Here is a 14,090-nt window from a genome sequence, read left to right as displayed (position 1 = left end):
GTAAGAAAGTCCACATGAGGAGGCACCTGAGTGGCCAGTTAGTTAAGACTCTAACTCTTGGTTTCAGCTCAGGTCATGATCTCATGAGTCATGAGACTAAGTCCCATGTTGGACTCCCTGCTCAATGAGGGGTCTGCTTGAGATTCTCCCCCTCTGCTCCTCCCCACTACGTGCTCATTCTCTCTCTCTCAAATAAATAAATAAGTAAATCTTGTATTAAAAAAAAGTAAGTCCATGGAAGTAGAAAACAAGATATGCTAAAATACAAGGAAAAGTATGTAAAAATATATTTAGATAGTTATAAAGAAAAGTTGAAAAGAAGGTTTAGTAGTGAAAATATAAAAATGAGGGAAATCAATTGAACCAGGCTGCCACCATGTGTGTTCCCAAGTTCAACTAACGCTCTAATTGACTTAGAACCTTGCTATATATACTACACAGAGGTGCTCAAAAATACTTACATGCAATTGTTTCCTGAGAATCACATAGTCTCAATTGAAGAAACGGTACTTTATATTATATTCCTGTTTGAATTAAGAGCTATTTTGAAAGGAAACGCGGAATATTAACAGAAAATTAAAAACAAGTTCTAAAAGTAGTCCTACTTTTCTACTTACTTATCTTATTTTAGCATATTTATAGGAACTAAAACTTTACTATCCTTTACCTGTGGCAGGATTGATGCTTGCTGCAATGTGGAAATGACACAGTGCATTTGCATGGTGGGAAATGTGTCTCTGAACTTCATGCGTTGCCATCTGGTCAGACATTAATTCGGTGTGAGTTACAAGAACAGAAGACCTCCTCTGTCCTTTTCTTAAATTTTTCAAATGGTGTATTGTCTAAAATAGAAAAATAATGGTTAAATTCAACTCTGGAAAGCCTAATAAATGCTGATCCAAGTATCTTTTATTATTAAGGATTTCATAGTTTTCCTCTCTGAAAAATCTGAACATTTTAAAGGAAATTTCCTTAACTACAGCTGAACAATCCTGACTATATACTCCAGTTTTTGCAAATTTTATAATTTAAGGCAGAAGTAGTTGCTCAAAATACTCATTATTTATAGAAACTTTGATTAAGATGAGAAGTCCAAAGTCTAAGTTTTTCAGGGTATTCCACTATGAGATGAAATTTACTCGACACAACAGTAAAAAGAAAAAAAATTCCTGAATCTTCCTAGCAGGAAGAAGAGCCTTTCTCCCCAATATTCTCACTTACAAGTAAACAATTACAGCTGTTTACTTGTAAATTACAACTATTATAAAGAAGAAAAGTAGAGTATAAAAATATAGAATAAGGGGAATCTATTTAGGTAAGAGGAGCCAGGAAAGCTCTCATGAAAATGCTGACATATGAGATTTGTTTAAATTGAGGTATGTCTGTAGGACAAAAATTCTCCACTAGCATACCCAATTATCTCAACTATTTTAAAAAGAAAAGATCTCCATATCAATAACCCCAACTCACAGTATTTCCTTATTCTGTCACTTAACCTGCCCTCAATGCTATGCTTTACAATAATTTCCCATTTTATTCTTTTGTTCCTCATAGTCAGTTAAATAAAATGTGGCATTCTCTCAGTTCTTCCTACATTAAAGTAATATCTGGTCCTTTCTTTCAAAAAGCTCATTTCCAAAGCTTTTATCCCTTTTCATTTGGAAAACAGTATCAGATCTATCGCATGTCCTTTGCCTCTGGTCACCCTGCTACAGAGCTGCTTACTTCTTTGATAATAGGCTTAAGATGGATGTATTAGAGACCTCCTGTACCACAACACCTATAAAATTATTTTCATTAGCTCTTTGACATTTATCATTATTTTAAAAATTATATTGGCAAGACTGGTGTAATATTGGCTGATTATTTTCTCCTAGGAACAAAATGTATAAAAATATATACAGAATTATAGACCTTACAGTTAGGAGTTTAAGACAAAAGGATATCAAAAAGCAAGGTGGCTTATACATTAGACAATTAAGCTTTTTCTATTAGAAACAATCTTAACATTTTTAATTAATTAATAACACTACTAAAGGGTAGCAAAAATTTGCCAAATCACTGACTATATATGTTTACTTATAATTTTTGCTTTTATTTTATGCAGCAATTAGTAATTCAATTTAACACCTGAAAGGCAACATATTAGGTACTATGGAGGACACAAAGATGTCTCAAAGCCCTTAGTTTCCAAAAGCTCATTTATAATTTAAAGATAAAATGTTATATAAGAATATAAAAATGACTGTAAACATGTAGTAAAAATTGAGTACTTTGTCTCACTAAATTTCAATAAATATTAAAACAAAATATAACTTTAACTGTTCTTATCTCTCCTTTTAATTTCATTTATACTTTAAGTTGGGAGGGGGAAATGTATAAACAAAGCCCAATCACAGATAGTATTAGGTATCAGAGCCAGCCTACTATATATTAAAAAAAAATTTTTTTAAGGAGCATATCTTCAGACTACCAAACCTAAAAAATATTTCTGTTAGCTGAAACAGCAAAACTTTTTAACTATGCAACCATAAAACTGCTAATGTAAAAGTGTAATGTAAAAACATAATTAGTAACATAGATGTTTATAACATAATAAGCATAAAAAGCAAGTTATAAAACATTACTGCATAATATGATCTCAATCTTATACATAAAGAAAAAATACACATACATAACTAGAATAGTTGGATTATAAATTCCATTATTTTTCTAATCTAGTTTTAGAATAAGCACATATTCTTTGTGTAGTAATAAAAGTCACGTGAAAAATTCAGAAAATTAGTAATCTAGGTTTGCTTTGATAAACTTCTGGTAATTTTCAAAAATGTGTTTACCTCATTTTATCCCTCCTCATAATGGACACAACAGTTATAATATAATTTCATAGGACACACTTTTATTTCATACACATTGCATTTAAAAATTAGAAAAAGGAGTTCCCTGGGTGGCTCAGCAGTTTAGCGCCTGCCTTTGGCTCAGGTTATGATCCCAGAGTCCTGGGATCGAGTCCCACATCAGGCTCTTTGCATGGAGCTTGCTTCTCCTTCTGCCTGTGTCTCTGCCTCTTTCTCTCTCTGTGTGTCTCTCATGAATAAATTAAAAAAAAAACTTAAAAAAAAACTTTTTAAAGTAGTTTACCTTCAAAATACTAAACTATGGAAATTATAAAGTAATTATATAAAAGTTGACTTTTAAAAAAAAGTTGACTTGTGTATATCTTAACATCTTTATCTTAAGAATCAAAATAGTCATTTTTAATTAGAACACACATGTAAAATTTAATCCCATGAAACAAAAGCAAAACATTTTTAATTACAACTAGCTTCTGAGTCTTTATATGTTTTAGTAACCAAAGCTGCCTATTCCTATAGATTACTGTATTTGACATGCAAAGTGAAAAAATTAAAATTATACTCTCTAGACTACATGTCTGAAATTATTTCTACTGTATCTGGCTTCTAAGTGGCATAAAATTAATGGTCTTACAAGCATAAAACAAATTAGTGAGAATTATTTGTTATTAATTTCATCATTACATGTACCATATGTATTATCTGCATCTCAGCTTATAAATTCCCACCAAACTCACATTATCTTCAAAATATATTTACCATTTTAAATAATATCGTACCTCAAGAGCATGTTGTATTCTGTCTTTGTGTCTTCCAGCATGAGTGAGGTTACTGGCAACACTAGAAGTAGTAGTCTCACAAATCTGTTCACCCAAAAGACAATCTTCCGGTAAGACGGTTTCTGCCCAGAGTCGGCACACACCATCATGGCATGAAGTTAATAACACATTACAGACAGAACCTCTAATGACAAAGAGAAGTAAACAAAAGTTACTATGAATAGTAGTGCCATTAATTAATTAAAGGCTATTAATATCTGGTTCTCAGGTATAAAAATAACAGTACACAACTAACAGTATGACCAAGAGTAGTTACTTTTTCAGTCATGGTAACAGATTTTACACAGGCTATTTCACATTCTCACCAAACCCCATTTACTACCTGTTCATACTTGCAAGGTGGCAGGTTGAATAAAGGGCTGCAATCAGTTACCATAAAACAGAAACAACCTAGCAGTCACTGATACTTTGATTCATTAAAACTATGCCTTGAACAGCTCCATTAAATGACAGGTTAGTATGCTTCCAATTGCTTAGAAATTACAGTGTATGGAGAAAGAGGTCAATCAAAGAGCTTAAAATCATACACAGTATCACTATGAAGGTGAACACCATAAAAACTTCCTTTCTTGACAAAGGAAACAGAAATGTATGATTGATCACACATATGCTGCTTGAAAACTAGCCTCTGGGGGAATATTAGTATCTTCTAAACAAACTAACTATACAGCAAAAGAAAACCTAATCGTGGCAGGTTATAGAATGACCATAATAAAAAGTTCGTTAAATGTAATTAAACTGCATGGCTTATGGCAGTATTTGTGTCATCTTGTGTCATCCTTATAATCTAAAATATTATAAACAGATAAACAAATGAGCATCTTCAAAATAAAACTGCAAGGAGAATATAATTTCAAACTATAAATCAATTTCCATGAAGTTAAAATAAGCAAAATGTTATAACATCAAGCAGCTGAAGTGACTTAACTACTCATTATAGAACAAAAAAAACATTCTCCCTTTAAAAAAAAATGTCTACATGGACTCTGACTCAGTCAAAAGTATTTTGCAAATGTTTTCAATAGACGCAAATAACTTAAGCAGAATAAGCTTTTTATTCAGATTCCAAAAATGAATGAATTTCCCATTTCCTGAGCACCTACCTCTATAATATGTGCTATATTTCCTATCCAGTGTAAATAGTTCACAGATGAAATAACCTTCTCTCAAAAATGAAGACAGATTTCTAAGTTTTTTTAGTAACTATATATATGATAAAGGAATCATTTGTATGAGCTGTTCTGCAGTTTTATTTAACCTTCTAAATACTTTTAAGAGTGCTGAACAATGAGGAAAAAATTATAACAAATTCTTTGATGCTTGTATGTTAAGAAAAACCTGGCCATTTTATTATGATATGCTTTCCCACCACATGTATTTTTGATAGTTTATTACTATGTTTCATTTTCCTTCCATCTGTGCTTCCTGTTACTTGCAAACATTTCCTTCCTGGAATCTTTTACTACTGTTGCTATTACTAACAGTATTGCCTAACACAGCCTAAGCCCATACTATGTGCAAAGGCCTGCAGTAAATATTCACATGCACTAGCACAGTGAGTCTCACTACAACTCTCTGAGGTAGGTACCACTACCTACAGAGAAGAAAACTGAGGTATAGAGAACTTAAGAAATTTACGCAAGAGCTCACCAACCTAGTAACAACAGCAGGATTTTAATTCGGGCAGTTTACATCCAGAGCTTATGCTTTTCATTTCCACCAAGTCAATGCACTAAAAGTATCTTTGCTTTCATTATTTTTACAAATATATAAGTAAACAAACCAAAATTATAGTACATATTTGTCTAACCTGGGCATATACTTGCTAGTTTTCCTCCAAGAGAAACCTGCCACAGCTCGGGGATGTGCCAGATAAACAAAGGAAAACTGAGTAGACCCCTGTCTCCTTTTCACTTCATGATGATCCTGAGGTATAATTGAGGATTTCCAGCCAGTCATGGGATACCATACTTTCAAAAGACAATCATCCTGCAAAAATATATAAGTCAATAAAATTAATCTGAACATTACACAATTCAAAATGTGATTTGGAGAAACCTTAAAAATTAAGCTATCTGTAAAAACTAAAGTGTGAGTTTTATATAGCACAAACTTATGTGTAAAATGTTTATGACCTCAAAGAACACTACTCTTGAAAAATAAATGGACAGTTTTCTCATTATCAATCTCCTCTGCATAATGGTGGTTTACAAAGAGAGACTGAAGCCAAATTCTCTCATTTAAACATGTAGGGGTCACTGTAGGGAAGATTCTGAAACCAGATGCCCTTGGATAAGAAAGAAGCCATGTTATTAGTCACTGTTAACATTCTTTCCTTTTTTGAAGACACCTGTAAAGGTTAAACCAGTCCTTTTTATTTTTTATTTTTTTTTTAATTTTATTTTTTTTTTTAAACCAGTCCTTTTTAAATAGAAATGCTTCTTAGACTCTATGTCAGGAATCAGTATTCACAGGGAAAGTTTGTGAAGGGCCGGACAGTAAGGAAGTTATTAGGCTTTGTGGACCGCATAGACTCTAACACAAATTCTCCTTTTTTCTTACAACCCTTTAAAAACATAAAAATCATAGTTTTCTGATCCCCACTTTAAATGAAGTGAAGGCACTCAGGTAGTTGTCAGGGATCACCTCTATGCCCACTTAAATAAGATACAAAAATAACAATAGGCACTAAGTTATCACTTAACTTAGTTCTATGAATTTTGTTAAAGGTCAAAATAATTTTATCTTATTTAATAGAAATCATTCTCTTTCTAGTGCTTTGTCCTCAATAGTGAATAGGGTCTTAAGGGAAATAATAAAATAACCATTCATGCAAAAATCTTACTCTATGAAACAAATTATTTATTCCTGTAAAGTATGTATAGGTCCAAATATTAGACAAATATTAGACAAATATTTCTGTTTATCATCATCTCAGTACTCATTTTCAATTTATACTGCATAATGTATGTTTCCATTAAGGTCTCATTTATTTGGGTATTTTAATTTTATAGCAAATTTTTTTAAGTGCTTAGTCTGAGAAAACCACTTAACAGTGTACTACTCCAAGAACTTCTTCAACCTAGCATCATTTTCATCTAAACAAATTTACTGCACAACCTACAGCAGTGGTTTCAGGCCACATACCATAAAAACCACAGAGGCACCTCAGAGCCCCCTCAGCATTCGTAAAGAAAAAGCCGAGTGCTTCCATGAGCAGATGGCATGCTAGCTCCTTTCTCCCATCCCACTAGCAATCCCTCACTCAAACAGAACAGTTTTACTTTCATCTGTTACTGCCTAAAACTAAAACCACACAAAAGTGAATTATAAATCATTAACAGAAAGAGAACCAGAAAATTTCCAAATTGGGGGGAAAAAATAAAATAGTCTTTATTCATAAAATCCTAAGGAATCTAAAAAAAAAAAAAAAAGACTTAGACCTGATAACATAAGACTAAAGACCAAAACTCAAACAGCAATTCTCTTTCTACATGTTAGCAATAATTGGAAATATAATTGTTTAAATACCTTTTATTGTACATTAGGAAGATATCAATTAGGCATAGGATATATATGCTAAAAAGTACAAAACACTGCTAAGAGAAAGAAAATCTAAATAAAAACAGAAACATACCATCTTCAGGGATTTGAAAAACAAATGTTACTGACCCAGTTCTTCCCAAACTGATCTATAAAAAGATTTAATGTGAACACAGCCAAAATCACAGCAAGCTTTTTGGCAGAAACTACCTTATTCTAAAATTTGTAGGACATCAAAGAAACAATACCACCAAAAAAATAGATTTTAAAGATTTTACTGAAAGAGAGAGCATTAGTGAGCAGGAGGAGAAGCAGAGAGAGGGGCACAAGCAGACTCTATGCCGAGCAGGGAGCCTGACATGGAGCTTGATCCCACGACTCTGAGATCATGACCTGAGCCAAAATCAAGGGTTGGATGCTCAAGTGACTGAGCAGGCACCCCCACCAAAAATATTTTTAAAGAAAAAACAAAGAGGACTCATCACACTACCCAATTTCAAAACTTACTATAAAGCAATGGAAAGTAGGAAAGATGGTGTCCGGGGCTTACCTCCTCTAATAGACATACCGAGGCAACAACTACATATACTGCAGTTCTAAAAACAACTTGAAGACTAGCAGAACAGATCTTTCACAGCTAATCATAGAGAAGGTCACAATGAAAAGTATAGGAAGGACAGAGACTTGGCTGGAAGAAGGAAGAAATGACTTTGAAGAAATAATAGCTGAAAACCTCCCTGACCTGGGGAAGGAAAACAGATATCCAGGCCCAGGAAGCAAAGAAAGTTGTGAACAAGATGAACTCAAGGAGGTCCACATGGAAACACATAACAATTAAAATGGCAAAAATTAAAGAGAGAATCTTAAAAGCAGCAAAAGGCAATAGTTGCATACAAGAGAAACCTCAAAGGTTATCAGCTGCTGACCTAGCATAAACTTTGCAGACCGGAAGAAAGTGGCATGATATATTCAGAATGCCGAAAAGAAAAAACCTACAACCAAGAATATTCTACTAGGCAAGGTTATTCAGAATTAAGGAGAGATAAAAAAAACTTTCCCAGAGAAATAAAAGTTAAAAAAAGAGTTCATCACCACTGAATCAGCCTCACAAGAAGTACTGAGGAGAACTCCTTAAGTGGACAGAAAAGGCCATAATTAGAAGAAAATTATCAGGGCACCTGGGTGGCTCAGTCCATTCAGCATCTGACTCTTGGTTTTGGCTCAGGTCATGATCTCAGGGTTGTGAGACTGAGACCCAAGTTGGGCTCCATGCTGGGTATGGAACCTGATTGGGATTCTCTGTCTGTCTGTCTGTCTGTCTCTCTCCCTCACCACCCCTGCACTCTCTCACATGTGCTCTGTCAAAACAAAACAAAACAAAACAAAAACAAAAACCCAAAAACCTTGACAAGACAAAAAAAGGGCTTTACATAACAATAAAGATTCCAGTCCAACAAGAAGATATAGCAATTATAAATGTCTAGGCACTCAATGCAAGAGCATCTAAATATATAAGGCAAATTGTAATAAACATAAATGGAGGAATTGACAGTAATACAGTAATAATAGAGAACTTAAATACCCCACTTGCATTAATGGATAGGTCATCCAGAATGAAAATCTCTAAGGAAACAGTGGCTTTGAATAGCACATTCAGATGGATTTAACATATATATACAGAACATTCCACCCAAAAACAGCAAAAATACACATCCCTTTCAAGTACACATGGAACATACTCCAAGATAGACAATAGGCCACAAAACAAGTTTTTAAATAAATTCGAGAAGACAGAAACCATATCAAGCATCTTTTTCTGATCACAACATTATGAACAATTATTAAAAGAAAAAAAAAAAACACCTGAGGAAATAGACAGAAAGGCAAAACAACATCCTATGGGTCAATGAATAAAACAGAGTTAATTTAAAAAATACATGGCAAGGGATCCCTGGGTGGCTCAGCGATTTAGTGCCTGCCTTCAGCCCGGGGCCTGATCCTGGGGTCCCAGGATCGAGTCCCGCGTCGGGCTCCCTGCATGGAGCCTGCTTCTCTCTCTGTCTGTGTCTCTGCCTCACACACTCTCTCTATCTCTATGTGTCTCTCATGAATAATTTTTTAAAAAAATCTTAAAAAAAAAGACATGGTGATAATGAAAATGAAATACAATGGTCCAAAATCTGCAGGATGTAGCAAAAGTAGTTCTAAGAGAGAAGTTTAAAGAGATACAAGTGTACCTCAAGCAATAAACAAAATCTCAAATAAACAATCTAATCTTAACAACTAAAGAAACTAGAAGAAGAACAAAGCCCAAAATGAGTAGAGTAGAAGAAAGGAAATAATAGAGATCAGAGCTTAAACAAATAAAACAGAGACTAAAAAAGAATAGAAAAGATAAATTGAGACTAAGAGCTGGTTCACTGCTTCTCGGCCTTTTGGCTAAGATCAAGTGGAGACTAAGAGCTGGTTCTTTGAAAAGATAAACTTATTAAGCCTTAGCCAGGCTAATCAATAAAAAAAGAGAGAGGACATAAAATCAGAAATGAAAAGAGAAATCACAATCAACATCACAGTAATATAAAAAAAATTACAGTTTACCACAAAGAAAACTATATGCCAACAAATTAAACAACCTAGAAAAAAATGGATAGATTCCTAGAAACATCATCTCCTAAGACTCATGAAGAAATGAAAAATCTGAACAGACCAATTACTAGTAACAAAGCAGAACCGGTAATCAAAAAATCCTAATAAACAAAAGCTTAGTGCTAGGTGGCTTCACAGGTGAATTCTACCAAACATAAAATAAAGCTATATACAACTCTGTATTACAGAGCAATAAGCCTGATAAACACAGATGCAAAAATCCTCAACCAAATCTTAGCAAACCAATTCAAAAACAAATTAAAAGATCATTCACTAAAATCAAGTAGGAGTTATTCCAGGGATATAAGAATGATTCGATTTATGCAAATCAATCAACATGATACATTACACTAACAAAATGAAGGATAAGATTTCTAAGATCATCCCAATAGATGCAAAGAAAACATTTGAAAAATGCTAAAGACTCCACCAAAAACTATTAGAATAAATGAATTCAGTAAAATTGGAGAACACAAAATCAATATACAGAAATTTGTTGCATTTCTATATACTAATAACAAAATAGCAGAAAGAGAAACCAAGAAAATAATCCCATTTACAATTTCATCAAAAAGAATAAAAAACCTAGGAATAAATTAACCAAAAAGTTGAAAGACCTACACAATGAAAACTGTAAGACCCTGATGAAAGAAATCAAAGAAGATACAAATAAATGGAAAAATACATCATGTTCATACATTGGAAGACTATTGTATCTACAGTACCCAAAGCAAACCTTATCAAAATATCAATAGTATTTTTCACTGAACTAGAACCAAAGATCCTAAAATTTACATGGAACCACAAAACTGCGAATAGCCAAAGTAATCTTGAGAAAGTCTATAAATCTGTCAAGACTCACTGAACAGTACACTTAAAATACACATTTTATCTCTAGTGTATTTCAATAAAGTTAATTCTAATAAAGGAAATAACAGGACAAGATTTATATACAAGGATGTTTATTTTTAATAGCAAAAGAAAAATGAGAACTACTTAATGTTCATTAATAGTCATCTGGTTAAGTCAAAATATAATAACATTCATTCATATAATGGAAAATTATGTCACCTTTAAAAAGAATACACAGGGGCATCTGGGTGGCTCAGCAATTGAGTGTCTGCCTTTGGCTCAGGTCGTGATCCCAGGGTTCTGGGATTGAGTCCCACATCACACTCCTAGCAGGGAACCTGCTTCTCCCTCTGCCTATGTCTCTACCTGTCTCTCTGTGTCTCTCATGAGTAAACAAAATCTTTAAAATAAATAAATAAAAGGAATACACATACATGTGTATTACACAGCAATCTATGATATACTAAGTGAAAAAATGACCGATTTAAAGAATATGACCTAATTTGCGTATGTATGTATATGCATGTGGTTTACAAAGACATCAAAAAGTCTGAAAGAATATATATTGAACAGAAAACAGTGACCTTTTTATTGTAAGTAGGACTATTTTGCAGGAGATTTTCATTTTCTCTGCATTCTTTTTATAATGAATACATATCATGTTTAAAAAATAAAGGTATTTCCATTTTAAGGAAGGAAAAAGGTTAAGAAGGCAACCCTTAAATAATCAAAACACTGAATCTAGGAACAGAGATGTGCTTTCAAGAGGAAGAAAAGCTTCTGGAATCATTTTGTAGGCTTCTCCTTTCCTTCCTGCCAAAATCACCCTCCTCAAAAATTCTTATCTGAGCCCTTAAAAAAAAACAGTTTTTTACTGAAAAGCATAATCTTCTATTAAAAAAAAAAGTTTCTGAGGAAAATAGTATTTTACTTTTTGAAAGATTTTATTTGAGAGAGAGAGAAAGGGAGAGAATGTGAACAGGGGGAAGGAAAGAAAGGAGGAAAGAATCTCAAGGAATCTCTAGCAGACTCCATATAGAACAGAGCCCGATGCAGGGCTCGATCTCAGAACAACTGAGATCATGACATGAGCTAAAATCAAGAGTCAGAAAGATGCTTAACTGACTGAGCCATCCAGGGGCCCCAAGAAAATAGTATCTTAATTCATTTTCAAATTTTACAAAATAAACGTTATACAAAGTGATGAGATACAAACTTTATAAATGAATAATTTAAATAAATACAGCAAGCAAACTGAAGAAAACAATTCTTGAGTTGAAAATGTAATCAGGTACACCTTGTGGGGGGAAAAAGTTCTTTAACAAGACTTTAAAGCTCAGATAAAAAGTTAACATACTATTAAGTGCAAGAAAATTTAATTTACCACACTTAAAAAAATAGATCTTACCAGCAAAAGTGCTCAATGAACTGAAATATTAAAAATCCTGAAGGTAACTGAATCTGAGTCCCACAACACCTGAACCGAAATCCTGTCATATGTAGCAGAGGCGGAGGAAAATGCCTTCTAGTGGTAGATCACACAGTCACCATCTGTTTCATCAAGTCAGGCAAACTTGGCTTTATTAACAGAAGCAGAACAGATTGTGGAGGGGGGGAAATGCCAACATTACAAAGTTAGTTTCTGTTCTTTTCTCAAGAAGACCTTAATTAGACATGGTATCTTCTCAAAAATATGAGGAAATAAGCTTTTTAAACCTGTGAAGCATTTTATTAATTTCCAAAGTATCCTTACCAGTAAGGCACTCTTATCTTTCCATTTGAATTACAGGACACTTAGCTCTTAGAAGAACTGGAGAATTTAATGCAAGGAAAGCATGACTAATACTTGGGGAAAAAATACTCAATAGTCAATTGCTAAGGCTATTGTAATAAAAATTCAAAGAAAAGATACTGAGCATTATGGAACATGCAAACAGAATCGCCTTCAAGGAGCTTAAAATCTAGATGTCCCATTTAAGAGGATGTGCTTTTAGTCTTATTACTCAGTTGTTTTTAAAGTACAAAGCCATCTTTTGAATTCATCAGAGATGAGAGTTCAAATTCAGTAGATGTTCAAATAACAAATACTAATCATCTTACATGGGTCATTAATAGTTTTTAATGTATCACATGACCCTGTCAAAAGACCATACATCCTAAAATAGTCTTGAAGTTCAACAAGTCGTGACACACAGCTGAGGCAAATATGACACACTGAGTAAGCAAAGAGAGAGAACCAGATACATTAAGATTATATGAAGAACTATTCCAAAAAATAAAAGATGAAGGAAAATTTATTCTATGAAGGCAGCAGCATTATCCAACAGAAAACCAGATAAAGACAATACAAAAAAAGAAAACTACAGGCCAACATCTCTGATGAAAACAGATGCAAAAATATTCAACAAAATATTAGCAAACTAATCAAAGAATACATTTTTAAAAATCACCCCAATCAAGTGGGATTTATCCCAGGGATGCAAGGGTGGTTCAATATTCACAAATTAATGTGATACATCACATTAACAAGAGAAAGGATAAAAACCATATGATACTCTTACTAGATGAACAAAAAGGCATTTGACAATGTACAACACCCATTCATGATAAAAACCCTTCAAAGGTCTAGAGGGAACATACCTCAACAAAATAAAGACTGTATTTGAAAAACCACAATTAACATCATACTCTGGTGAAAACTGAGAGATCTTCCTCTAAGATCAGGAGCAAGACAAGGATGTCCACTCTCACTTTTACTCAACATAATACTATAAGTCCTAGCCACAGCAATCAGAGAAGAAAAAGAAATAAAAGGTATCCAAATTGGTAAGAAAGAAGTAAAATTTTCACTATTTGCAGATGACATGATACTATCTACGAAATAAGAGTCTACAAAAATAAAAACTAGAACTGATAAATGGATTCAGTAAAATCACAGTATACAAAATTAATATGCAGAAATCTGTTGGTTTCCATATACTACTAATGAGGTAGCAGAAAGGGAAATTGAGAAAATAATACCATTTACAATTGCACCAAAAAGAATAAAATACATATAAACTTAACCACGGAGGTGAAATGTCTATACTCTAAAAATTATAAAACACTGATAAAAAAAATCTGAAGGTGACACAAACTAATGGAAAGATATTTAATGCTCATGATTGGAAGAATTAATGTTGGTAAAATGTCGATAATATCCAAAGCAATCTACAGATTTAATGTTATACCTATCAAAATACCAACAACATTTTTCACAGAACTGGAACAAATAATCCTAACATTTGCATGGAACCATAAGAGACCCTAAATAGCCAAAGCAATCTTGAAAAAGAAGAAAGCTGGAGGAATCACA

General features: G+C 33.2%; 1 protein-coding gene across 4 annotated transcripts in view; it reads right to left on the bottom strand.

The window, feature by feature from the left end:
• Positions 1 to 14,090, bottom strand: part of DMXL2 (Dmx like 2) — a 157,326-nt gene that overhangs the window by 86,526 nt on the left and 56,710 nt on the right. For all 4 annotated transcript variants that reach the window (XM_041743964.1, XM_041743966.1, XM_041743965.1 and 1 more), the window contains exons 7-9: positions 5,505 to 5,683; positions 3,635 to 3,818; positions 668 to 842 (exon numbers count right to left, since the gene is read on the bottom strand). In XM_041743964.1, the coding sequence (XP_041599898.1) occupies positions 668 to 842; positions 3,635 to 3,818; positions 5,505 to 5,683 (538 nt within the window). The remainder of the gene's footprint in view (positions 1 to 667; positions 843 to 3,634; positions 3,819 to 5,504; positions 5,684 to 14,090) is intronic.

The sequence above is a fragment of the Vulpes lagopus genome, chromosome 2 (assembly GCF_018345385.1).
Source record: "Vulpes lagopus strain Blue_001 chromosome 2, ASM1834538v1, whole genome shotgun sequence".
Classification (NCBI taxonomy): Eukaryota; Metazoa; Chordata; class Mammalia; order Carnivora; family Canidae; genus Vulpes; species Vulpes lagopus.
This window is presented reverse-complemented; position numbering and strand designations above follow the sequence as displayed.